The sequence below is a fragment of the Ascidiella aspersa genome, chromosome 8, assembly GCF_963924565.1.
Source record: "Ascidiella aspersa chromosome 8, kaAscAspe10.2, whole genome shotgun sequence".
Taxonomy (NCBI): domain Eukaryota; kingdom Metazoa; phylum Chordata; class Ascidiacea; order Phlebobranchia; family Ascidiidae; genus Ascidiella; species Ascidiella aspersa.
In genome coordinates, this window is record NC_139454.1 from 12329586 (window position 1) to 12356860 (window position 27275).

At 37.2% G+C, this 27275-nt stretch overlaps 1 protein-coding gene across 1 annotated transcript; it reads left to right on the forward strand.

The window, feature by feature from the left end:
• The first annotated feature begins 3306 nt into the window (after positions 1–3306).
• Positions 3307–23681, forward strand: LOC146136167 (solute carrier family 22 member 4-like). Its single transcript, XM_083396173.1, has 11 exons — positions 3307–3540; positions 4625–4697; positions 4876–4964; positions 5520–5623; positions 5783–5937; positions 7166–7334; positions 8043–8282; positions 9022–9236; positions 10815–10997; positions 11145–11283; positions 23591–23681. Exons 1-11 carry the CDS (start codon positions 3307–3309, stop codon positions 23679–23681), a joined length of 1692 nt encoding a protein of 563 aa, XP_083252299.1.
• The last annotated feature ends 3594 nt before the right edge of the window (positions 23682–27275 follow it).

Consider the following 27275-nt stretch of genomic DNA (forward strand, 5'->3'; position numbering starts at 1 on the left):
CCCGTGAGAGAACTGAATGCCCTGCTTTGTCGCAGTAAACGAGACACCAATTTTAGGGGATTGTAACGTAATACGAACGGCTAGTCGTAGACAACAAGTATAACGCCCACAAAAGAATAATATTAAATACAAAAGTTAAGATAAGACACTAAATTGCGACCCAACTCTGCATATCAAACTGGAAATGTGTGCAACCATTCAGTTAGCGCTAGTGTTTGTCATGCTATAATAATGTTAATGAGGTGATAGTGATGTAGGCTAATGGTTGCACTTTTTAAGGTGATATAACGTGCGCGTTAAATCATTTGCGTGCTGTGAAAAATCAATCCGCGTGCCACTTTTGGTGTTAAAATATCTTGTATAATACGCTGCACATACTTAATCGTGGTTTGCGGATTTATTGATTTCGTTTACCTTGCTTTTTCTACCTTATTGCTCCAGAGTTTTGCGCAAAGTTGATGTTCTAAGCCAGTGGTTTTCAACCTTTTGTGCTTCGTGGCCCCCTTTGAAAGGCTCTTAACCCTTGTGGCACCCCGCTTAAAAAGCCTAGCATTGTATTTACGTGTTTTTACTTCTCCACGTTAATAACAAATACAGCCATTAATCAACGAATAAAGGCACTTAGTTTCTCAAAAATTTTATAAATCAGTTATTTTAATTTGAGTAACTAATTAGTCATTACAAAGCTGAATCTTACCAAGGTAATTTTTGTATTTGGCCTTATTTTGTACTCAGCCAAGCGAATGTTACTACATTCGTCAAGATGATTTATGAATTTTTTTAAATATTTTTAAATGCATAACCTAGCCTAGCTGAATATTGGCCTAGAATTGATCTTGTGTAACCCTACGGCGTAAACCGTACGTTTTGCTATGGAATGTTTCTTTTGCAACTTAACGCCCTTTAAGGGAATTGCGAAATCTTTGCACCTGGCATTACACGTTAGGTCTCGCCCAACGGCATTTGACCGACAATTATTATTATCGGCAAGCAATTGACCGCCCGAAAAAACGCTGATGCCGCACTACATGGCCACATATAAAGCAGCACAGTTAATGTTTTTCCACAGCGACAGGCCTTTATCCTAACCTGCCACTCATGTACGTAGGATTAGGCGTAACTTTCCGCGATAAACAAATAAAAAAATTCCAATATTCTACTTTTAAACATCCCTATACTGACGGGTCAAAAAACGTATCTGAAAAATGACTTACAAAACGTTACAAAAAAGTTCTACAGTCCTAATAACAGGCAATTGACAAAAGTGGTGACATTTTGGTTTAGTAATACCCAAATATCTTGAAATTGAACTAGTGAGAGTAGTCCTATTTGGTTTGGTACACCGCCTATCGCTGCAGAAAAATGCAAGACACGCTGAGTAGGTAATAAGTTGAGACTAAAGCTGATACTTCACAGCGATAAATCGACTTTATATAAAACATAAACAAACAACTATTTACAACGAATTCGTAATAACACTACGATTAAAAGTCCATTATTCGCTTCCCGCTAGGCGCAAGCGAGGCCCATTACAAATAAATTTGATAGCTCAAACCGTTTCAAGCAGTAACTGACTGAGTTTTAGCGCAATACTAAAAAAAATTTAAATGGCAAAAACAATATGACTAAAAAAGATTAAAGCTACATTACTGAGTACAGCAAACACAATAACTACATTGTCTGTTACGTAACAGTGTACGACAATTGAAGGTGTGGCTAACCTGTGATTGTTGTGGAACTGCTCATAAATGCTAACAACAAATTAATTATTAGAAGTACAATATTTATCATTTTCGGGGGGAGATATGGCCCCTGTCACCCCCTGGCTACGCCTATGCCCGTGGCCCCCCAATTGCCGCTTCGTGGCCCTCCAGGGGGACCGAGGGCCACGGTTGAGAAACCCTGTTTTAAGCCTTCCGAACTCCTGCCGCCAATAGCCCAAGACAAAAAGTCAATAAATTTGCGGTTTGTCTAGATATGGTGAGTTGTGCGACGTGCTAAGCACCAGTGAGAACATAAAATTACGGGCATCGAAAAGCTGTCTTATGGATGGGAGTCAGTGGGGAAAACATCGTGCTGCGTGCGTTCGCATAGATGTATATAGTGCAACGTCAATTGCTGGGTGCATGCTTACAAATGATTTTCAAAGGGTGGATGCAAAGCAAAAACGTGACATTGTTTATTACAGCTATTGTAAAAAGTATTAAATTAGGCGTAAGAAGGCAGAGTTAAGGCCATCTAAAAAGGACATCATTTTCAGTTAGTTAAGTTATATGCAACTGATTAAAATCGAAGTCAAGTTAAACAAAAAGTCAAGTGTTAATACAGGGATGTCCAGCCTTTCAGCAGAATGGGCCGCATTGCCACTTTAAAACTGTCGATGGGCCGCAAAACCTGTCGAATTAAAGGGGTGACGTCATAATTTACGCCATATCGTGACGTCATAAAACAACTTAACTTACGAACACCCGCTCTTCGAGAGTTCACTCGTGCGCAAATATGCAAGTTAATCTCGGCCTTATATGCAAGTAGCCTAAATCTCGGCGCCATTTGTTTTGGCGAAGCGCGAAAAATTAAGTTTACGTGCTGTATCATGCCATGGTACGCACCTTTGGGCGGATAAATTTCCTTAAAACGGTCCGCAAAATCGCACAATGAGAAAAACACACATCTTGCTTAACAATGATGTGTGCACAAGCGTTTGATGGATGTTGAAAATAAGAGACTCGATTCTAGTTTCAGAAAAAATACAAGAGGCCGACATCAAATACTGCGCGTAATACACGTTTTGGTAATAGTCGAAACAATTGTTTTAAAAAAAGCCTATCGTAACTGAGGATAAGTAGTGGGCCGCACGTAAACATCAGATGGGCCGCAATGCGGCCCGCGGGCCACAGGTTGGACATCCCTGTGTTAATACAAGTCATTATTTACCCAAACAATTTATTTTTCTCCATAGCAAGTCAAGTAAATAGCCTACTACCTAAAACAACTGAAACAATAAAATTGGTAGATTCATTCGATATCGATCTATTTGTCACACAAAGAACTTCAGATTAGCAAGCTTTACGTGTAAAATTTGGTTGCATAACCTACATTACGTGTCCAATTTCAACATTTAAGTCCAAATCAAGTGTTTTGTATAAATTACCTAAGCTAGGTCACACATTTCTTGCCTATAGAATTGTCGGTCATTCAAGTCAAACCATTGATTAAATTTCAAGGATTTTTTACCTTAATTAATGGCCGTATTGTATGTTAAAATCCTGTCTGGACGGCTTGAAGAGTTTAAACAGCAAACAAAATATGGCCGAAATAGGCCAACAGCAAGAACGGCTGCAGAGTGGGTTGCTTACCTGCAATGAGCAAGACGTGCTTGGACGATACCAGAAGCGCTTGTGCGTTCTAATCTTCCTTTCCACCATCCCGAACGCCTTTACCACTTTCCAGTTCCTGGTCATCCACTACACACCCGAGTTTCGTTGCAACTACACTATTCCACAACCAATATCGGCCGCTGCTCAGAACAACACCGGGCAGGTTTGAACCAGTAATCACCTTTTTGCATTCGAATAAAATTCCATTTGATCGTAGAGAACAATCCAGTTGCAGTTTTTCGTACCCTGACAAAACAGAAGGACCTCCGCGAAGCAAAATAAATCTTTAGTCAAATCGGGAATTAGAACCAACTTAATTTTAGGAAATTATGTCGGCTCACAAGTTCACAATCGTCTGTGTGAGCTTCCCTTGGGGCAGCAGCAATATAGTTAAAACAGAATATCAAAAACACCTTTATACAGAGTCAAAATTGTTTTAAAATTAAGTTATTTTAAATGTTATAGCGCGTCACAGCCGTCACACCTTACAACCCTATAGTTAGATATAGTGTATTTGTATAATGTCGACCAGTCGGTTTCGTAGCCCTTTTTTTAAAGGTAAAAATGTTCGCTTTATAAGAATACAGTTTTGTGTATTTGCACCAAAATACGTTGTTCGTAAGTGTAAATAGAATTTGTTAACCGTGTGTACAAACGTTTGGACCTTATTTGCCGTCCTCTTTGGTTAACATCAAACTCCTTGGTTTAAAAGTAATTTTTCGTTTTGCTGATACATAGATCCATTTTTACATAAGCAAATCAATCGCACTTTAACAAACATGAAACCTATATAATCTTTAATACAACCAAATTATTTGTATTTTAGCGTATAGCCTAATAAATAACGTTGTTCAGCCGTCTGTAAAACCACATAAATTTGTTTTGCAGGATCTCGCACCTCTAAAATCAGGCATATATACGGTTCTTTCACTTGCTATAAAAAAAACGTTCGATATTAGGTTTTATAAGGTTACATTACTCTGTTGGTATCGTAACATACAAAACTTGAGATGTGAACATTTACTGGAATACCGATTATCAACTTTTGTCTTAAAGAAATTGCACAGTTTCAGCGCTTGGTTATAGTAGGTATGTAATGCTTTCAGCTAAACTAGTTATGCTTCCCAATCTGGATTTGGAAGAGTGGTAGTACTTGAAACTGGTGTAAAGTGTCAGCTTTGGAAGAATTAATACTTTCTTTTAAATTTCATATTTCCGCACAACCAGCCGTTTTTGTTCTTATTTAGGTTAACAATTTAACCAGTACTGACGTTTGCATTTACCTGCAGTCACCAGCTGAATCCGCCAATATTTCTGAACGTAAGCATAGAGTGAACAAAAATAGAACAGAATATTTAGTTTGGACTTTCACATCCTATTAACTAATGTAAAGCTGTATGTTTTCATTTTTTTAAAACGTTTCTTTAACAAACGTCCGATTTAAAAAAAAACGGATTAAAAAGCTTACACTATAGGTACAACTGTTAATGATTTTCAGTGAGCGGTGAAATTGAAATCAACGGCAGCGTCCAAGTGCCTTGCCACAATCTCATATTTGACGGGAATGACGTTACCGCTGTGACCGAGGTATGGGAGTTAAAATAAAAATTCGAAAATGCTCAATTTTTGCCTGTCGCCTTGAATAAACGCCATTGCTTCGTGCGAGATGTGCAAAAGAAGACTAAATAGTTTTCACACCATACTCGAAATAATTAGCAAAATGTGCGCACATTTAAAATGGAACAAATTATGTAACAGCCGAGTCAGGCAACAAAACTTACTTGCACTTACAACTCTAACTGAAACTCTAACTCAGTATAACTAAAAAAAATGTAACATAAAGGTCACTAAACATCTTCATGAACGGCTGAAAACTTGTAAGCGTAAGGCATTTCCCAACCGTTTAGTAGTGGCGATCCACATTCCGAGTGTTTAGTTTAGTTAATAATTGCATCGAAAAAACATTCTGTTAATAAACTATAATTCGTTTCTTTAGGCTTTAAGTATTAAGGAAATATAATCACTGGCGGCAAGAATTAACACCACGGCTCGCTACTGGCCAGCGGTGGTGTGGTTTGTGAATCCTGATTAAAACAAAACAGTTTGTAAAGTTATAATATCCACTTTGTATTACTGTTTCAGTTTGGAATAGTTTGTGACAAAGCTTGGCAGAAGCCGACATCCACATCCGCCTTTATGATGGGAAAGCTATTCGGAGGATTGTTTGGCGGTGCCGTGTCTGACAGGTTGAACTTTACCTTGCTCAAAAAAGCTTTAAGCCAAAATTCTAAGACAAATACTAGAAAGGTTGTTGTCTTACAAGTATATTTTTATCCTGAAATCAATGTACGAGATTAATGCCTGCCGGTCATTCCCCGATTTTACTTTTTGATTTGTCGTTATAGGTTTGGACGGAAGACAACGTTCCTGCTGTTTAGCGCGTGGCAGTACTCGACCACCCTTGTATTGAGCTTCACCAGTGACGTAACTGTATATACGGTCCTGATGTTTCTGTGCGGCTGTGGTGGCCTGGTCAATTACGTCGCCGCGATTTTGCTGGGTTAGTGCTAAGCAAACTCTGTAAGCCAGAAATAGTTCATTTACGAAAAGTTGTTAGGTAAAAGTGGGGCAAAACATACCCTTCATTTTTGTCGAAAACGATGATTGCTTGCGCTTACCAATGATTTGCTGAAACTTGACTAACTTTGACAAAAACGTTTGAGCCGAAATATCAATCAGGTTTGATATGCTGCTAATCAGGGAGCGAAAAATAGTGTTTCGAAGGTTGTTGATATATAGATAGGATACGGAATACTCAGATCTACTTCTAGACCAGGGGTTCCCATCCTTTTTTGCTGCTCGTACCCCTTTGTCAGGTCAGAGCGTTCTTCGTATACCCCACAAAAAATTCTGATAAAATTTGTCAGATATATATAGCTAAATTACATTGCTGTTATAAGTCAATTAAAAGTTAAACAGGTATTTCACTAAAAACTGCAAAATTCCGAAAGAAAATAAATGTCAGTTATTTTGTTTGTCACTTCTCAGTGAGATATTTGTTGCTGCTTTATTGATAAAATTCGCGCAAATGGTGGTTTGATTGCACTCAAGGTAACACGTAAATCATCTGCAGTTAAAAAAACGCATTGTTACTGGACAATAAGGCTTCTTACTAAATAACAATATTTATTTGTAGATAATTATTTTTTTCTCAAGGCCCAAATTGTAATGGCATAATAAAATTTACAATTCCAAATAAAAAAAAAACACTGTTTGAAAAGCTGCTCTGTGGACTAAGAATCTTCGTACCCCGTGTCGCTTAATCGGGTATTGGGAACCCCTGTTCTAGACGGTATTTAGATAAACCAGGCGGTTTACAAACCTTTGGCGTGCCAAGTGGTCTATTGCATAAACCCGTGCAAAAATCAGTTTGCGCTTAGAGCGTTACCTACAAGGAGATCTTTCGGTTGCTACACTGCCTATGAAAACATAAATTGAAAAAATAACATAATTTGTAAAAATGAAAAAAAAAATTAGATGGTTTTCCCTATTTGACATGTAACGCAATAAAAGAGTGTTAGAAATATAAATGTTTTTTCACGTTTATAGCTGTTCCAACGCAGTCCGCATACTTTGTTTGTTCGCATATAAATTATAGGTAAATTAAACACTTAACGCAGTGATTAGTAATGTAAAAATACCTATTCTAAAGATGTGCATTCTTTAATTGAGATTTGTTGTCCATTTGTGCGTTTAATGTAAAATTGGTTCCGTTTTTATCGTATAAGGCACGGAGCTTGTTCCCAAGACGTGGAGGAGTTTCGTAATGGTGGCAGCGGAGGCGGGATTCGGAGTTGGATGCGTCTTCATTTCTCTCTTGGCTTTCCTCATACACGACTGGAGGTGGTACCTGAGGTATACGAGCCTTCTAGGGCTGCTCTACGTCCCATACATTTGGTAAGCCACCTTATTGTCTTTTACCGCGATATTCTACAGTGCCAATTTCATATTTTAGTTTGATCGTTTCTCGCAGAATTTTGATATTCTCCCATTACAAAAGGTTTTAGATGTGAACGTTTTAAACACGTCATTAGGAAACAGATAAGGTAATAAGCAAGATAGACGTTTTGAACTTCACGGTGTGTTATAAGTTTCTTACTCAAACAAAGGATTTATAATTTGGATTCTTCAAACTGCAGCTGAAATACCACAATTGCCAATAACATCTTTCAGTTCTTACATCAGTGTTGTAATAACTTAAGTCATTGACTTGACTTAGGTGTACTTAAGTCACTGTTTTCAAATGACTTGACTTGAACTTAAGTCATTTTGTCCAATAACTTGGGATTAAATTGAGTGTTTTTATTAAAATTTAAGTTTTGCACTTGATTAAACACTTTTATTGCTGTACATTGCGTTTGTGTTATTTTTAGTTAAATTGTTGCTTTTAATCGGACGAGTTTGCCAATTTTAATAGTTTAACAGTTTACTTTTATGTCAATTACTTGACTTGACATTGACTTGCTCTCATTATGACTTGACTTGGGCAACCGGTGACTTGGACTCTTAAAATGACTTGTTTACAACACTGTCTTACATCAAGTGCTAAAAATGCCGCACCGCCGGATTTCCACGCCTTTAAAATCGATTATTGCTTACCCAAAGGCTTTTGGATGAGTCTCCCCGTTGGCTGATGGCATCCCGAAAATCAGAGCACGCCAGAAATGTGCTGCAAAAAATTGCAAAGGCCAATGGCCTAGAGTCAAGCGAAGATATTGGAACAGAGATGGCTTCGTTTACCGCAACTACTGAAAAAAGTGAATCTGAATCGATTTGGAAAACCGTTGGTTTAATTATCTGCAATCGCCGCCTACTGCTTCGTTTAGTGGTGGTCTGTTACTCCTGGTAAGCTTGTTATATTTGTTTCGCAAATATAGAGTGGACGTACGCTCGTTTCTAAGTAGGCTTATGTAAAAGAAATGTTGGTATAGTTTTGCAAAGACTGAGGTCAATGACTTGATTTAAGTTACTGTTTTCAATTGGCTTTAAACGTTTCGGGAGCATGGCCAGATTGTTTTTGTTTACCATTTGTTTATGCTTACGTTAACCATTTTAATACAAAACTGATCAGTTATCTCATTTTTGCGCGTAAAACAATAAGCCTAAGGTATTGCCCATAATGGACGCGTTTACCAATTTTAATGTTCCGTTTTACTGTTATATCGGTGGTTTCGCTGCTTTAATATTGACTTGACTGGAATTTGACTTATATGTAGCTGATGACTTGGACTGGTCTTATAACTGGACTTATATTCTGAAAAGACGTGACTTGGAAATCGTTTTACCGAGGACGTGAACGGGGCTTAAGTTATTTCAAAATGACCTTTTTACACACTGGATACCGGTTGTTCACGTGGAGCGTTAGAATCAAGTTATATTGGTTTTTCATTGGTTAAAACAAGGGTTGGTTTCACAAGAGCTCGCTCTTCCATTATAACTTTTTGACAATATTACTAGAACAAATAACAAAAGCTTTCCAACAAGACCAATTCCCGCAAAAATGTATTTCAAAACACGCGGAAAACATAAAGGGTTAGTAACAGTGAAATATGAAATAATGTTTTCCCTCATTTGTGACCTACAGGACAATCACTAGCTTAACGTACTACATGATATCGTTGGATTTGGCTAGCTGGTCTGGCAACCGCTACCTCAACATGGCCCTTCTAGGGTTCGCCGAGATCCTGGCAACCTGTCTCTACTACTGCGGGGTGCAGCGCTTTGGAAGGAGAATGAGCTACATTGGTTTGATCAGTGCAACAGCTCTCTGCGTCGCCTCCGTACCCTTCATCAAGTTGTGTGAGTAACTGCAAATAGCCTACACTCTGTTTAATTACAACAGGCCAATAGTTCCACTATTTCCGCAAACTGATCCTTTAGTTGACATAATTCTTCCGTACCACAGGTTGGGAACCCCTGCTGTAGACCTTGTGTATACGATGTATACGTTTGATCTAAAGCAGTGGTTCTCAACCTTTTTGTACCCGTGGCCTCTTTTTGATGCTTTCAAATGGTCGCGGACCCCATACATTTTTCCGGTGGAATATCGGCGTTTATAGTTCTTTTTAATAAATCAGTATATCTGCCTATAGTGTACCTTATGTTGAATAAATTAACAAACAACACCGAATTACTTTATAACACGTTTATTTTAATGTGATTTCTGCTGCTGCATGTCCGAGGCAGTCTTTAAATGCGTGGTTGTGTTTTCGATAATGCTAGAATAGATAAACGCATGTCATCTTTTCCAAATCCAGTACATGGAAACTGTAATAATCCTGCTATTCATTTAACAATCTATTTGTGTTACATTACAATGGAAGTGTTACGTCACACTCAATGCGATTTGTTAAGTCACAATGCGGTTTACAACATTTGACAGTGTGATTTTATCACTTACCAAAATTTTGATTAAGCATGTTTACCAGCGTTAATTATTTTACTTAAGGTATATTTAGAAGTTTTTGCGGACCCCCTGAAAACGTTTTGCGGACCCCCGGTAGAGAACCACCGATCTAAAGCATTGTGTCCGTTTAACTGTCAAAAGGACAATTACGTGTACAGTTGTTTCCCCACTCCTATGGAATCCCTCATTCGTCGTCGTGGCCGCCATCTGCGGACGTCTCTTTGCGTCTGCTACATTCTCTACCTTTGAAACACACCTTAATTGACATTTCTAACCTAAAAAATTTCGAAAAAGTGATATGCGTTGTTTATTCTACAGCAAATCCACTGTTTTAAGTGGCATCGGAAAGATCTTCGGGACATACCTAATTACTTACTGTAGACCAGGTGTTCCCAACCTTTTTACGTTCTCGTACCACTTGGACGATCTGTACTGCCACGTGTACCACTTCTTGCAGAACAACTAATTTGATGGAATCATATGTTTATGTAGTTTTAGCTTACAACTAGCATTATTTAACGCTATTTGTAGATTAAGCTATAAAACAATGGATGCTATCTATCAAGAGCAATCATTTGGCATAATTACCGCCCACTGTCCCACAGCGTTGTACAGCGTTGTACAGCTTTTCAAAGCAACTGTGCTTTTTGTTGACAAATTACATGACCGGGAGTTCGAAAATCGTAATGATACGAAACAACGGGGATAGTTGCGTACAATGAGTGGGCTTCGGATCTTTTTGTAAACAAAACGGACTCCAGGCATAAGACCAAAATAAGAATAACATCATCGTTGGAATAAAACACATTTCGGAATAGGACCAAAATAGCACTAATACCTAATATTCGCAACAGGTTGGGAACCCCTGCTGTAGACCTTGTGTATACGATGTATACGTTTGATCTAAAGCATTGTGTCCGTTTAACTGTAAAAAGGACAATTACGTGTAAAGTTGTTTCCCCACCCCATAGGGAATCCCTCATTCGTCGTCGTGGCCGCCATCTGCGGACGTCTCTTTGCGTCTGCTACATTCTGCGTCAAGTGTATCTACACGGCCGAACTCTTTCCCACCGTTGTCCGAAACACCGCCGTGGGTTTTGCGTCAGCTTGTACCAGGTTCGGCAGCATGCTGGCCCCCTTCATCATCTTTATAGGTGGGAAAACGTCAAAACAAACAGCGTCGAAACCTATTCGTGCCCTCATGATAAACCTCATTTCCTTGGTAAATGATCCTGATTAACCAATGCCAATGTCATTATGCCTACTTGTTTTATATTGACAAAACCTCGCTGTCGTTTCAGGACACCAGACCAAGGGTCCAACCATGTCCGTTATCATGGCCGCAATAATCCTGCTGAGTGCAGCCACCTTCCTGGTTTTGCCCGAAACGAGAAATGCCCAACTGCCGCAGACTCTCGAAGACGCCAAGAGAATGAAAAGGTAAATGTTTGTGATTGTAGAACAAGACAGCCCAGGTACCCAAATCGTCCATGTTCTTCTGGTAGAGTAATGGTTCTTGCCATTTGCTATGTCGAACCCCTATGTTATTCTGCACGCTTTCGTTGAACCCAAAATTTTGCCACAGAATTTAGGTTTCTAGGGATGACGTTACAAAGTTACGTTAAAAAAAGGTTACGTCACCTGTTTTTATCAAGCAAACGCCCGGTATAATCAGCTTTAAAAAAAGGGTTTGTTTTGGCCCCTTTAAAAAAGGGTTTGTTTTGGTTGAATTGGCAAATTTTCAATTCAAAAGGATACATGACGCCTTGGGCACATTAAGGGGCTTCGAATTTAACGATTACATTAAAATAAAGACATTTGTAGTTTAACTTTGGAAGTTGCACTTGCACTTAGATTTACCTTAATGGAAGTTGCACTTACCTCAATATAACTTAACTTTATAGAAGTTTCACTTAGATTTTCTTAAAATGGCATAACATAGTAATAACTGAGGGATCAAAGTTTGCACAAAAAATTGTATTTACATAGTTTGGCAAAAACATAGTGTAGGACGAGCGATGACCACGAAAGCAGCTTTGTTGAACCCTGGTTAAAACCACTGCTGTAGAGCTTTCTTTTAATTTAGCTAGCAGAAAGTAATGTTTACAGCATAAAATAATCTGCCAGGTTTTTCAAACAATTTATGTGACATGAAAACCTGTATTTAAACGATATTAATATTTATTTTCTAGCGATGTGAAGATTTTTACTCGATGCAAAGAAAAGAAAAATCACAGAGCAGCAAGTGTTTGCAAAACCAGCGTATAAAACTTGCACACCACCGCGTTGACGAGCTCGAGGCAAAACTGAGTCAGCTGCAATCCCAAATTAAAACCGTCGAATGCCAAAACAACAAACAACGGATACGTGAAGAGCTGCGTTCTAAAGAATATAACCTATACTGTTTCATGGTTTGGATCAATCTAAATCACACGAAGCACAAAATGAGACTGAAATGATTATTAGAAATTTCATCCTCGATAAATTGCGTGTATCTCCTTCTGTTCTTTCTGACATTAATTTTAGCAATGTACATCGCCTGCCAAGAAGGGATTCTGTCGCTGCAGACGAAAACTCAGTAAGAAAACCCGCTCCTATTGTTCTAAAGTTCAACAAAATGAAAGATAAGCAACAAATCCTATCGCTTGCTGGGTCTGCTCGCTCATTCAATGCAAACATTACAAGACATCTACCGGATGCCATGCAAGCACAACGAAAGGAACTTATTAAACATGCAAACAAATTCTACAACCAAGGAAAAACCATACGCTGGAAAATCATCGATTTTGATTATGGCTTATGTGTATCTGGTGAGCGTTTTATTATAAATTAATTGTATTTTCTTTCATGTATTTCATAATATTTAATGTATATGAATAATCCGAATTGTTTAACTATTTGCCACATTAATTCCCGAAGCTTGTATGCTCACAATAGCACCGCAAAATTAGATGAACTGTAATTAATTGCCGTTGATTCCGCTCTTGATATAATCTGCATATCTGAAACCTGGTTAGGCCCTACAATTAGCGATGAATCACTGTTGCTTCCCGGATTCCAATATCCTTTTAGAAAAGATAGAAACAGGCATGGGGTGCTGGCTTACGTGCGTAACGAAATTCAATGTAAACGAATTGATGATTTTGAAACGGATGACTCTGAAATACTGGCTTGAAATTAAGGCTAGTACAATCAGTATTCCAATATTATTAGGCGCATGTTACCAACCTCCTAACTATAAAAGAGCCTGCATAGATTTATTTCTTAATACAATACTTTCTACAGTTAACCATTTTGAATTATCGATATCTGGAATTATTATTGTATAGGTGATTTTAGCGAAGCCAATGCTAATATTTTTAATTCTAATTTATATTCATCTCTCACTCATCGTGGATTTGATCAATTAATTGACCTCCCTACCAGATTGAACCACACTTTAGACTGGATTTTAACTAATGTACATGATAAAGTAATTTGTTCTGGTGTACTTCCGCCACCTTCATATTTTGATCATTGTCTGGTGTATGCGACATTTAACTTTGGTACCCCACCCCACCCGATTTAAAAGTTACATAAATGGGATTTTGTCAACGGTGATTTTGACTCTCTAAATGATTCATTGATTGCGTATCCTTGGGGTGATTTGATTGAAAACTCTACTACGGTAGACATAGCTCTTGCCAACATAACAGATGTGACAAACCAAACTTGCAAAGTCTGTATACCACTACGATCGTACAAGACAAACACCCAAGGCAAACCTTGGATGAATCACGAAATTAAACATTTAATCCGTAAAAGACTTCGCTTTTTTCGTAAATGGAGAAAATTTGGTAAATTAGAACACAAAGCGCTATATAATCAATTTCGAAATAAAATCCAACGTAAAATCAAGGAAGCAAAAATCATCTATAAATCACATCTTGCTAACCAAGTATGTAATCCATCAACCTCGAGTAAAGCTTTTTGGTCCGCCACGCAACGTTTGATTAACTGTGATAAATACAGTAGAAATAGTTTTTCATCAAACTTGATTTATAATGGCGAACATATAGCCGATGATTACACGAAAGCAAATCTATTTAATAATCATTTCTTCTCTATTTCTACGCTCCCCCAAAATGTGTTATCACTTCCACTTCCTAGTTTTGTTGGCCATACAGCTAAAACATTGCCAAGTCTTAATGTTACCCCTTTCGACGTTTTTAATGTGTTGCGTCATCTAGACTATAACAAGTCATCTGATCCATTTAGCCTTCCCAACAGACTTCTTAGGCTTTGTGATGTACACCATTATGTTACCTTTTTAACTTTATTCTATCAACGGGAGATTTTCCTTCAAAATGGAAAAAGGCGACTGTTATACCATTATACAAGTCGGGTAGCAAATCTGACATAAAAAATTACACACCAATTTCCTTGCTGCATACCCTTTCTAAAGTTTTTGAAAGCTGATTCACAAGCACTTAACCACTTACTTAGAAACAAATAACCTTCTTAATCCTAATAATTCAGGATTTAGGAAAAAAACACTCAACTGTTACTAATTTATTGCATACTCTTCACATGATAACGGTTTGGACTGCAGAATAGTATTTCTCGACATTTCAAAAGCATTCGATCGGGTTTTACATCACTGATTATTATTTAAATTAAAACAACTTGGCGTTAACGGGTCATTTTTGGATCTCATGGCATCTTACCTTACGAATCGCCTTCAGCGCGTCCGCTTGAATAACTGTCTGTCTGATTCACTGTCCACTAATGCTGGAGTGCCCCAAGGTTCCATTTTAGGTCCATTGTTATTTCTCGTTTATGTAAATTATATTTGGGCTAATTTAACTTCAAATGTATCACTTTTTGCAGATGACACAGCTTTATACTATTCTTCTTAATGCCCGTTTATACTTTACAAAACTTTAACAACCGATCTCAAAGTTCTTGAAAAATGGGCATCCATCTGGGCGGTAAATTTTAATCCAATTAAAACATCTGTGCTCACAATATCTAAAAATCAAACTCGCCATCCGAAAATAACTTTCAAAGGTTCCATATTACCTGAAGATGACAGTCACAAATACCTAGGTATTATATTTACTCCTTCGTTATCCTGGCATAAACATATCATAAATACTTGTCATAAAGCACGTACTCGCCTAAACATTCATACGTAAACTTTCCACAACTGTTCCGCGCCACATACTCCTTTATTTCTACAAAGCTCATACTCTTCCAATACTGGAATACATGGACATAATTTATGACAATTGTAGTAAGTCCGACAGTGACCTACTTGAAAGGGTTCAATACGATTCAGCTAAGCTAATTCTAGGGTGTATGAGAACCACATCGCACAGTAAAATTCTACTTGACCTTGGTCTGACTCCTCTTTATTTGAGACGAAATGCTTTGTCACTATTCTTTAAGTTAATTCATCACATTGGACCATCGTACTTACAATCATACATACCTAAATTTATAAAAGATATTGTTATCTACGAGTTTCGCTACCCATTAACAATGCCCGTAGTCCGCTCGAAAACCCAATGATGCATAACTCGTTTGTTTGCATATCAATTGGAACAGTCTCCCGGCGAAATTGCGGGCTGTATCTTCACTTTAAATTTTTTTTTAAATATACTAGACGTCATTTTTTCTATAAATCGACCAATACACACCACCTTTACGGAAATAATCCTAAAATTACTGCTGTCCTTTGTATGTTGAGATTAGGCCACAGTCCACTGAATATAACATATACGTTTCGTACTTGTTTTTGCGGAGCTTCTGAAACTCCAATACATTTGTTTTTTGAGTGTCCACTATTAACCGCCGAAAGGTCCGTTTTAATGAGCGCAATTTGTTCTCTGTTAGTCGATAATTCTGCAATGTCACCGACTGCGTTGTATTCCTTGTCTCATGCTACTTTGTTGAATTACATTCTGTTCGGACATCCTGATTTAATTTGCTCTGAATCTTTTCCTTTTATTTAACGCTGTACATGACTTTTTGTTAGCTTCTCGTAGATTTTGATGCAAATTCTTTCCAGTGTCTAGAATTAGTTTATTACGTGTTGTTCCTTAAAATTGTTTGTTACTCGCTGTAATTGGTGTCGCGACAAAAGGTTTTCTTCAGTCGTAAGACTGCCACCTGATTGTCGTTAAACCAATAAAAAAAAACAAAAAAAAAACATATTTCAAAACAGATTATATATTCAATCGTGCATTAGTGAAATACTTACGACTGAACAATAAATGAGCGGGCAAGTTGACCGGAAGAACACTAATTTTGTAAATAAGTGTGGAAACCACTAAGCTTTTTAGGATACAAATTCGTCCCAGAAGAGTTAGCCCCCGAGAGAACCAAATATTTAAAACTGCACTAATTTTATTTATAACTTCACCAAAGTTCAGTTCCTTTGTTTTTTTAGTGGAAATTTTATACCTAAATACTTAAATGAGTGTTCTGGCCACTCGAGGCCTTTGTTCGCGTAAGGTTTTTCTGTCGAAGAACTATTGAATCCTACTTGGAATGCAAGCGGTTTTTGCATATTAAATTTACATCCGGAAATGTCTTCAAATTGATCTAGTACAACAAATAATCGGTCTAAATCAGTTTGTTTGCGTCTTAAAAAGACTAACGTATCATCAGCGAGTAGAGATACTTTAAATTCGTCGTCATTCAGTTGTAGCCCTACAAATTTGTCATTTCGCAATGCCGTTGCCAGATATTCAAACAGCAAAAAAAGTGTCGGAGATAATGGGTCGCCTTGCCACCTCTTTTAATTTTAAACTCGCGCGACAAAAAGTTGTTGTTGGTTATTTTACAGGTAGGCTCCGCGTAACAACATTTTATCCAGTTTATTAGGTTATTTCCAAAGCAAAAATGTCCTAATGCTGGGTAAATAAAATCCCAACCAACATGTCAAACGCTTTGTAAATGTCCAAAGAACGTATGGAACCCGGAATTTTATAAAAATCGGAGGAATTGATAATATCAAAGAGCAGGCGGAGATTAACCCTATATCTGGCCTTCATAAAGCCATTTTGGTCTCGACTGTTATTGGCTTTAATTATGTTGTTTATTATATGTATTACTAATAAAGATTAAAAAACCGCTGGGTTAGACCAATGTCAGCTGCGGCTTTAAAAAAAAACTAACTTCATGCCTAAGAGTTGTGGAACGTTTGAAGCAATTCAAGGAAATAATGTAAAAAAAAAACTACAATGTCACTTTCAAGGAACGATAATTGTTAAGTAGGCACTCATGTTTTGGGATGTTTTTACACGAAAATCACTTAAAATTTAAGGCAATATACGTTTTCGTTAATCACAATTGGCGCAGCATAACCGTCAAAACAATTTATAACAATGACAGTTGTGGCAGTTTATGCGTTATAAGAGTAAAATATTATATTTGCGATATAACAATCCGCTCACAGTCCTGCAATTTGCCTCGGTTACACGATGCTTCTAAATGGCATTAGGAAAATTAAACTCACTCGAAAATTGTATTTCTTAGGCCTACTTAAATCTTCGAATAGCGTTTTTGAACACCAAGAGAAATTTGGGCAACAACAACAAAGATAAAAAATATTACAGTGCTAACGGTGGCGGATAATAAAACAAAATTTACTATTATTTAATTTACATTGAAGTTGTATGGGTTTTGAGCGTATACTGTAGATAGTAAAATCTTCGGCGCCTCGATTCTGTCCGTTGGAAGCCGTTTTTCAAGGTAACATTTTGAAGTACCTGTAAGTACTGTTTGTCGTTTGTTTATATGCAATAAATATTATTTCATTGTGGCTGCGCGCCACAAAAGTTAGTTTACCAAAATCATTGCATACATCAAAATGCCTACCACCTAAACTGTACGTTTTGCCTTCGAAAAAAATGTGTATTTGTTGGAACAATTAAATCATTAGCAACAATTTGAACACGTTTGCTATTTCTTTATCACTTATCTTTGTCTTTATAATAGTATGCGAAACGAGAAAGTTAGGAAATCACGTAATAGCTCCGCAAGCCTCAGATAATGGTCTCTCCTAAATTTGTACCACCCTGAACTATATATTTGTGCCATCCCCGCCAAGGTTTTTGCTCCTCATTTTTTCTCTTTCGCCCACTTTGAGAACCACTGATATAACCTTTACATCCACAACGTGGTTGGCAAAAATAAAAAATATAAATATGCTACCAAATTTTTCTTATACATAAATTACATTCTTCAACAAAATTTCCGTTTTTTTAAACAAAAATGTGAGTATTTTATTTTAGATGTGTTTTTCGCGCTAATTTTCAACATACGTTAAGTTCTTCTATAGCAAATCACATTTTTAAAATATCGTTAAATTTAATTTTTTTAGAAAAAATGTATTGAAAACAATGCACAGCTATGATACATGGCCCTGAAAAATGTCTGACATATAGGATACAAGTTTTTATACACATAACTCAGATCAACGATACACATAGAACTTCTATTGCAACACACAGTCACTATAAATGCCACCCAAGCGCGTAATTCCATCGTTTTACAAGTTGTATCCTTTACAAATGTACTAATATTTTGGCCAACCAATATTCATTTTTGGGTACACTATATATTCATTTTGTTTTGCTTGGTATGGTAGGGAAAACTTTTTGTAGAAAAATGCTAAACATAGATCTCCACTTTCCTATTCCTCGAGCAAAAAAAGTTCTAAGAGGCATAACGTTTGTAATATCAGCCATTTTCTCTTCTCACAGTCTCTTCTAAAGTAATGCAGTTGGTAGCACGGCTGTTGTAGTAAAAAGGTCTGTCTACTGAAGGTCCAAGTTATAATTCCGTAACGTCCTATTAGCCTAATAAATTAATCTCAAGCAGGGTGTTTTTTTTAATCCATACAAGCAGTCCTGACTTTTCTTTTCAAAGATAAAGTTCTCTAGTAAAAACTTTGATACTGGGCTTGGAATTAAACATTGATATTCAGCTTGGAAGCCTTTTTATATCTGGAAATTAATTACTTGTTCGGGTTGTTTTAAAGATAGGGTTTATAAACTATCTAGATTACCGTAGGCTACTTATTGCTAGTATCCTACCAAATTCGTAACAGCTGTAAATGGGAATAATAAATTTTTACAAAAATTGTTTCCAAAATGCATGTTTTATTGAAACTGTTTACCTTATGTTAAACATTAAATATTGTTTTCGCTTAACAGCCATCATTGTTTGGGGTTCGGCTCTATATAATGTGTTTTTGGTTCAATGTCAATAAAGACTATATGGTGATAAATGTTTACCTGATATTTTTTTTATATTGTATTTACGTTAGTTTTCACGCGGAATATTCGTAAATAAGGTCACTTGTGTTTTAAACTTAACTGCTATATAGTTATGTTTTTACTCTTTTGACTGCTTATTGTGTCTCGTGCTGACTTTTTAAACCCACTTACATTGGCGCAGAAGAAATATCGCAATGAACCTCGCTTTCGAGTGTTAAGAAATAATTATTGCGCCTAAATTTAAAAAAATAGGATAGCGTCGTAGGGTATGATGACATAACAGTTAAAACCGTTTGAAGAGAAGAGACGAAAAAATGAAGTTTGTGGTTTTGATTTTTTTGCAAAACAGTCACCGTCATGACTCTCGCCATCTAATGACAGTGTTGTAATGACTTAAGTCAATGACTTGACTTAAGTGCACTTAAGTTACTGCTTTTAAATGACTCGACTTGACTTAAGTCTTTTGAGCAAAATGACTTGACTTGACTTAAGTCTTTTGGGTAAATGACTTGACTTGACTTAAGTCATTTGGATAAATGACTTGGGTTAAAATAAATTGTTTTAATTAAGCAATTATTTTTAAAATTGCGTTATTTATCCCAATCTTTGCACATAAGAGAATTTGCTTGTAATATGCTGCTTTTATGTTATTTTTTACTTGAGTTGCTCATAATAATCGGAGGAGTTTGCCGGTTTTCATAATTTAAAGTTTTATTTTTTTTGAAAAGGGCTGGACTTGAAGTTGACTTGCTCTAATTATGACTTGACTGGGACTTGACTTGGGCAACCGATGACTTGGACTGAGACTTGACTTGTTATTTATTCAAAAAGACTTGACTTGGACTTAAGTTATTTTACGAATGACTTGACTGGGACTTAAGTTATTTCAAAATGACTTGTTTACAACACTGTCTAATGAAATTGCAAACCTCAATGGTCTACGATTAGGTTAAAGAATTTTCCTCCTTTCACAAAGTACATAGTCATATATATTAATAGCCGGCACTTTTACCCTGGCTGTAGACTCAGAACGTCCGACCCACAGGCCTAATCTCACAGAGGGGGTCACGTTAAAACGCGCACCTTGCCCTAACGTACAATGACGACAGTCTCCAAATCTCTGTGTAATGACGCCAAATCAACACAGTACACAAGTAGTAGCGAAGCAAGTAACATGGCAACAAAGTAATTTCACGTAGCACCATGATGGAACGATGGGACGAAGCAAGTCTTAAAACAAGAAATTCAACTGTTAAACAACAAACATTAATGTACTGACATAGTAAATTAAATTCATCAATTACTTTAGCGACGCAGGTCTATCCAACTAACACTAGCTGATATATTGTTGGTTATGCGGGTGCCAGGTAAAGGTTGAGACGAATCTTGGTAGTGAGGAGGCATGAGTTTCACTACTAGCCATTCACCAAAAGCTAGTCAGCAAATAATTTCTGGCAGATTATTTCAACGTCAAAATAAACTTAATTACGTATATTTTTTTCGAAAAAAAATTTTACCACCGTCTTGAGAATGGACTATGTTTCTTAGATTTTGAAAAAAAAAATTAATATTCGAAAAAATATTAGTATTCAATATTAATATTCGCCATAAAAAATAAATTAAAAATTTCATCCCAGGTTGAAACTCATTTTTTTAAGTAGCGCAGGAGTAAACCTTTCCAATGATGCCTCGCTTGCTATAAATTTGTTGGGGAGTAAGGGTTTAATTCGGCAAAAACCGATATTAATATTCATGACATATCGCGATAATTTTTGAAAGTCTCTAGTACCCTTATTAAAAATCACAATCGAACGAAACTTTCACCCGTTCATTTTCAAAGGTGTAGTTTGCCAAAGAACAAAAAAATTTTAAAAATTTCAAAGTTTTAAAAATTTCATATTAATCTATTAATAGTCCCGATATCGCGATTTTTCACCCCAAAAACATCCGACCACAATAGGCACAAATAACTTTCATCCCACCATAAAACCAAACACATTGCATAGACATTGATCTCACCTTTCCAATGATGCCTCGCTTGCTATAAATTTGTTGGGGAGTAAGGGTTTAATTCGGCAAAAACCGATATTAATATTCATGACATATCGCGATAATTTTTGAAAGTCTCTAGTACCCTTATTAAAAATCACAATCGAACGAAACTTTCACACGTTCATTTTTAGAGGCGTAGTTTGCCAAAGAACAAAAAAATTTTAAAAATTTCAAAGTTTTAAAAATTTCATATTAATCTATTAATAGTCCCGATATCGCGATTTTTCACCCAAAAAACATCCGACCACAATAGGCACAAATAACTTTCATCCCACCATAAAACCAAACACATTGCATAGACATTGATCTCACCTTTACAATGATGCCTCGCTTGCTATAAATTTGTTGGGGAGTAAGGGTTTAATTCGGCAAAAACCGATATTAATATTCATGACATATCGCGATAATTTTTGAAAGTCTCTAGTACCCTTATTAAAAATCACAATCGAACGAAACTTTCACACGTTCATTTTTAGAGGCGTAGTTTGCCAAAGAACAAAAAAATTTTAAAAATTTCAAAGTTTTAAAAATTTCATATTAATCTATTAATAGTCCCGATATCGCGATTTTTCACCCAAAAAACATCCGACCACAATAGGCACAAATAACTTTCATCCCACCATAAAATCAAACACATTGCATAGACATTGATCTCACCTTTCCAATGATGCCTCGCTTGCTATAAATTTGTTGGGGAGTAAGGGTTTAATTCGGCAAAAACCGATATTAATATTCTTGACATATCGCGATAATTTTTGAAAGTCTCTAGTACCCTTATTAAAAATCACAATCGAACGAAACTTTCACACGTTCATTTTTAGAGGCGTAGTTTGTCAAAGAACAAAAAAATTTTAAAAATTTCAAAGTTTTAAAAATTTCATATTAATCTATTAATAGTCCCGATATCGCGATTTTTCACCCAAAAAACATCCGACCACAATAGGCACAAATAACTTTCATCCCACCATAAAATCAAACACATTGCATAGACATTGATCTCACCTTTCCAATGATGCCTCGCTTGCTATAAATTTGTTGGGGAGTAAGGGTTTAATTCGGCAAAAACCGATATTAATATTCATGACATATCGCGATAATTTTTGAAAGTCTCTAGTACCCTTATTAAAAATCACAATCGAACGAAACTTTCACACGTTCATTTTTAGAGGCGTAGTTTGCCAAAGAACAAAAAAAATTTAAAAATTTCAAAGTTTTAAAAATTTCATATTAATCTATTACCGGTGATAGTCGCGATATCGCGATTTTTTACCCCAAAAGGGGTAGTTTGTCAAAGAACAAATGCTACTTATTGAAGATAGTTTCCACAAATATAAAAGATATATTACACTTATTTCCACGCAACAACAGAAATAAGCAAACATACTTTTAAATTTGGGTTATTTTTTGTTGTTCATTTTTTACCAATTTAAAAGTTTACAAAAAATATTCTTACCAAATATTTGTTCATCATGTGTTGTTGTTTTTTTAACATTGTTTGCAAAACCAGGGTTCGTCGTTGTTATCAATTGCCCCTTGAGGAACGTGTGTTTGAACACATTCCCTGTGGAACCATTCCTTACAACTGCTGCATTCTATTAAGAAAAGCGCTTTGTTATCGGCTAATCTACAATTACAGTAAATGCTAGTGTGTATAGCTAAAGGTTTTCTTGATAAACCTGGTCTATTCCTACGCGTAAAAAATGGAGCAACAGAACGATTTAAAACTATTTTCTGAATGTCACTGCGCAATGTTGCCTCTTTAAATATTACCTGCTCTGGTTTGATGCCGGATAGTATTGCAACTGCAAAAGCTATTGCAAAAGGACCACAATTGGAGCTTCCCTTCTGTTGGCATACCTTGGGAAATTCGAATTTAATGTTTTTAAAATTTTTTAAGTAGACAAGTTTGGACAACTTGAATAGATCGTCCGAGTTATATTCGCTATAATAACTGTCGTATAATTGTATGGAATTACTCTCCGTTGAAAAAATGTTGGACGCCGTTACCCAATGGTTTGAATGAACATTTATAATTTGAACAAATTTTCCGACAGAACAATTTACTGAAGGAAAATGAAACGGTGTTTCATAAGCATGAATGCTTTGTAACCCTCCAATTTGAGGAAATTGTGTTGCCATTATATGCATTACCGAATCAATATGCTTATCGCTTAGCCATGTGTCTTTTGACAATAATTCAAGGTGATCACTTTGATTCATGGTAAAACTGGTTTGATATTTTACACCACAACAACGGCGTCCCCAGGAACTAACAGGCAAATTGGAATTACAATCGTGGCCCTTATTCGTGTTTTTGATTGTCGATTTTCCGCGTTTGTTCGGACTAGAGCTTCTCAAACCCTTTGAAGGAGCTTGAAGATACTTCCCAATAGTCCTATCTGGCCCTGTGGTTCTTGGCTTCTTAGCCCAGCTTTCCTCTTCCTGTGGCTGGACGACTGCTCTTTTACGTTTGGACTTTTGCGCCAGCCTTATACTGTCTCTGAACTCTCGAACTAAAGCGACGCTCTGATCGTTGTACACTTGTGCAAATTCGGCAACATTACAAAATTTCTTACCAAAGCACCGCGTTCTTTTTAACTCCTGCTGACTCTTTTCCATGACCCCTTGTGTCCTATTATCTTTAGATAAGTTTTGATCTGCACTCCTAGACAACTTATTGAAAAACTCGGATGCACGTTTATACGAATCGTCCGTTCCATGCCGGCCCAAGTCGCCTAGCATCAAACCTGTCCAAAGTGCAATTTTTGGCAAACAATTGACAGCAAATTTTTCAATAAATTCTAGACAATAAAATTCGTTGTGATAATTTGCCTTTGTATCCTTGACTGCCTTTCCTGCTCTGCTGAGGGTTTTACTAAAATAGCTGACAAATGGGTTTGTTGAAATTGGGGTTTGGTCATTTTCAAGTGCGCTCTCCCCCGCATCCCTTTCGGCAAGAACAAATTGTTGAGAAATATCATCTTTGCGTTCAATTTTGGATTTTAACCAATTCCAACTTATTTTTACCTGCATGTCATTTTTAGATGTAAATAAAATTACCATGTGATACAAAATATTGTTTATCGCATCAAGAGATTCCGCGCACATCAACAAACCCATCACATACATTGCCTCTTGCCTTCTTTTAGGAAGAAGGCCACAAAGGCTTTTCATATTCTTCATCGTGTGACTGCCACACAAATGAAGAAAGGGCTTGCTAAAAGTCCTATCAGTTGCTTTTCCTGACACCACATTAAAACAACGGTCTAAATAGGCTTCCAAATCCTCATTCATATAAACTGACAAAAGCGATCGAATAATTGCCATGCTTCCGTCGCAAATGATTTGACGCACAACGGTTTTTCCAACTAACTTATTTTCGTCCGAATAAAACATTTTAAAAAAATTCGAAATGGAAACGATATTGTGACTGTTGGTCACGTATGTCGCAACAGCCAAAGGGGCTTTTCCCTTGTTTGGGTGGCGCACAGATATTTCATACGCGTAATAGGGCGCTTTTTTTCCCGAAGCTTTAATGACTCCCCCTGTTGCGTCAATGTACATAATATCCGTTTTAGTTCTTTCGTGAAAAATGCGTAAATTATCCAACGACCAAAGCATAAGGCTACTTGGAATGCTTGAATGAAATCGAATGGTCCCTGGTAACGCGGACTTGCTTTCTGCACATTTCTCTGCCTGCGCAACCTGCATTGCCTTTATCGCGTCGGTCTCGTTGCAGGAAGGAAGTTTTATTTTATTTCCCTCTGCTCTCGCTTGTCTCAAAACGTTATAAATAGGCGCGTTATCGCGATTGCCTGACTCTTCCACTTCGTCGTCCAACTTGTCTAAATTTTTTAAGTTAAAGCGGCGGGGCAAAATGTTAGCCAACTTTTCCTGCATGGCTTTTCTTCTATCACCCTTCAACCTGCATGCAACGATATCGCCTTTTCTGTGCTTTACATCGCCTGTGTAGTTCACCTCAAATGTTTTGTCGGTATTGTTTCGCAAATCGATACTAGCTTTACAAGTGCAAAATTCGAACGTACAGTACGCTTTACAATTAAAAGCACGGGTTTTATCATTTTTTTGATTCCAGAAATGTCCTGCAAAGCCAAAACTACAGAACGGGTTACTTTTTTTAAGTGCTTGCCGAAACACGTCAACCCAATTTTTATTTGTAAAGTTTCGACCAACGACAGATTTTTTTAACGGAACCCAATCGGATTCAGAAAGTTCAAACGTATGTTGTTTTAATATATCTGTTTTAGGGACCCAAAACTCGCAACTACTATTTTCAGACAACGCTGACTCGTTTCCGTCACAAGACGACACATTGCCAATATAACCACTTTCATAAAACACGGGTATAGCACAAGGCAAATTATCACTGATATCAACATCCGAAGCATTGCTGCTGCTGCCACAACTGCCCTCGTACAACACAGCGCCATTTGTACTACAACATTCCACAACGGACAACCGCTCCTGACCCAGCACCTTGTTAAATTCATCACCATGTTTAGCAAAAAAACCCTTAAGCTTACGAACTTCACCTCTAATTTGTTTTTTAGAAAAATTTTTGGCTTCCAATTTACCTAACAAAGTTATCCAGCTACTACCACACGCAGGATCGAAATCGAACGATTCAATGGCGACTTTTATCGACGTAATTTTGTTATCTCGTGTAACGTCGTTACTCTCATTTTTCAAAACAACGTCTAATTTATCCATGCGAGGAAAACTATCACTGATGTCAAAATCCGAAGCATTGCTGCTGCTGCTGCCACAACTGCCCTCGTACAACACAGCGCCATTTGTACTACAACATTCCACAACGGACAACCGCTCCTGACCCAGCACCTTATTAAATTCATCACCATGTTTAGCAAAAAAACCCTTAAGCTTACGAACTTCATCTCTAATTTGTTTTTTTGTAAATTTTTTTGTTTTTAGTTTACCTAACAAAGTTATCCAGCTACTACCACACGCAGGATCGAAATCGAACGATTCAATGGCGACCTTTATCGACTTTATCTTATCATCATTCGGTACTGTACTAAGGGCACCGCCATAAATTCGTTGAATCTCTCTGCAAAAATAATAATCTGTTAAAGCACTCGTGGGTTCGAGCTCATTGTTCGATGGAACCGAGGTCGTTGCTCCAACGGTCCTCTACAAGAAGACAGAGTTAGACGATCTAATCTAAACTACTAAAGTATTGAGGACAATATAGAGTTGAACCACAGCACTTACCACAGGCTTGGAGTCCTCCTGTTTTAGACCGCTGGTCGAAGGAGCACATGTCCGTGCTCCAACGGTCCTCTACAAGAAGACAGAGTTAGACGATCCAATCTAAACTACTAAAGTATTGAGGACAATATAGAGTTGAACCACAGCACTTACCACAGGCTTGGAGTCCTCCTGTTTTAGACCGCTGGTCGAAGGAGCACATGTCCGTGCTCCAACGGTCCTCTACAAGAAGACAGAGTTAGACGATCCAATCTAAACTACTAAAGTATTGAGGACAATATAGAGTTGAACCACAGCACTTACCACAGGCTTGGAGTCCTCCTGTTTTAGCCCGCTGGTCGAAGGAGCACATGTCCGTGCTCCAACAGTCCTCTACAAAAAAATATAGTTAGATGACTCAGCACACCTACTTTGACAACCAAAAGTTTTGCAACAAAACTTACCGCAAGGGTGGGTGTGACTTTTCTTGACCTCCTTGAACCCACGACTATCCACCCATTTTCCTCCCCCTGAAAGTAAATACATTTGTGATTTAAACTAAGCTTTGACAGATGATTAAAGTTTTGCAAAAGAACACACTTACCGCAGGGGTAGGTACCTTTTCCGGTGGCCCGCTAATCGAAGAAGCAGATGTCTCTGCTCCAACGGTCTTCTACAAGAAAATATAGTTAGATGATTCAGCACACCTACTTTGACAACCAATAGTTTTGCAAAAAACACTTACCGCATTGGTGGATACCATTTTCCTCGGTCCGTTGGTCGTTGGAGCAAATGTCCGTGCTCCAACCGTCTTCTACAAGAAAATACACAAAGCAGTGTTTAGAAATTGTTAATTACACAAGCTTATTCACAGACATACCA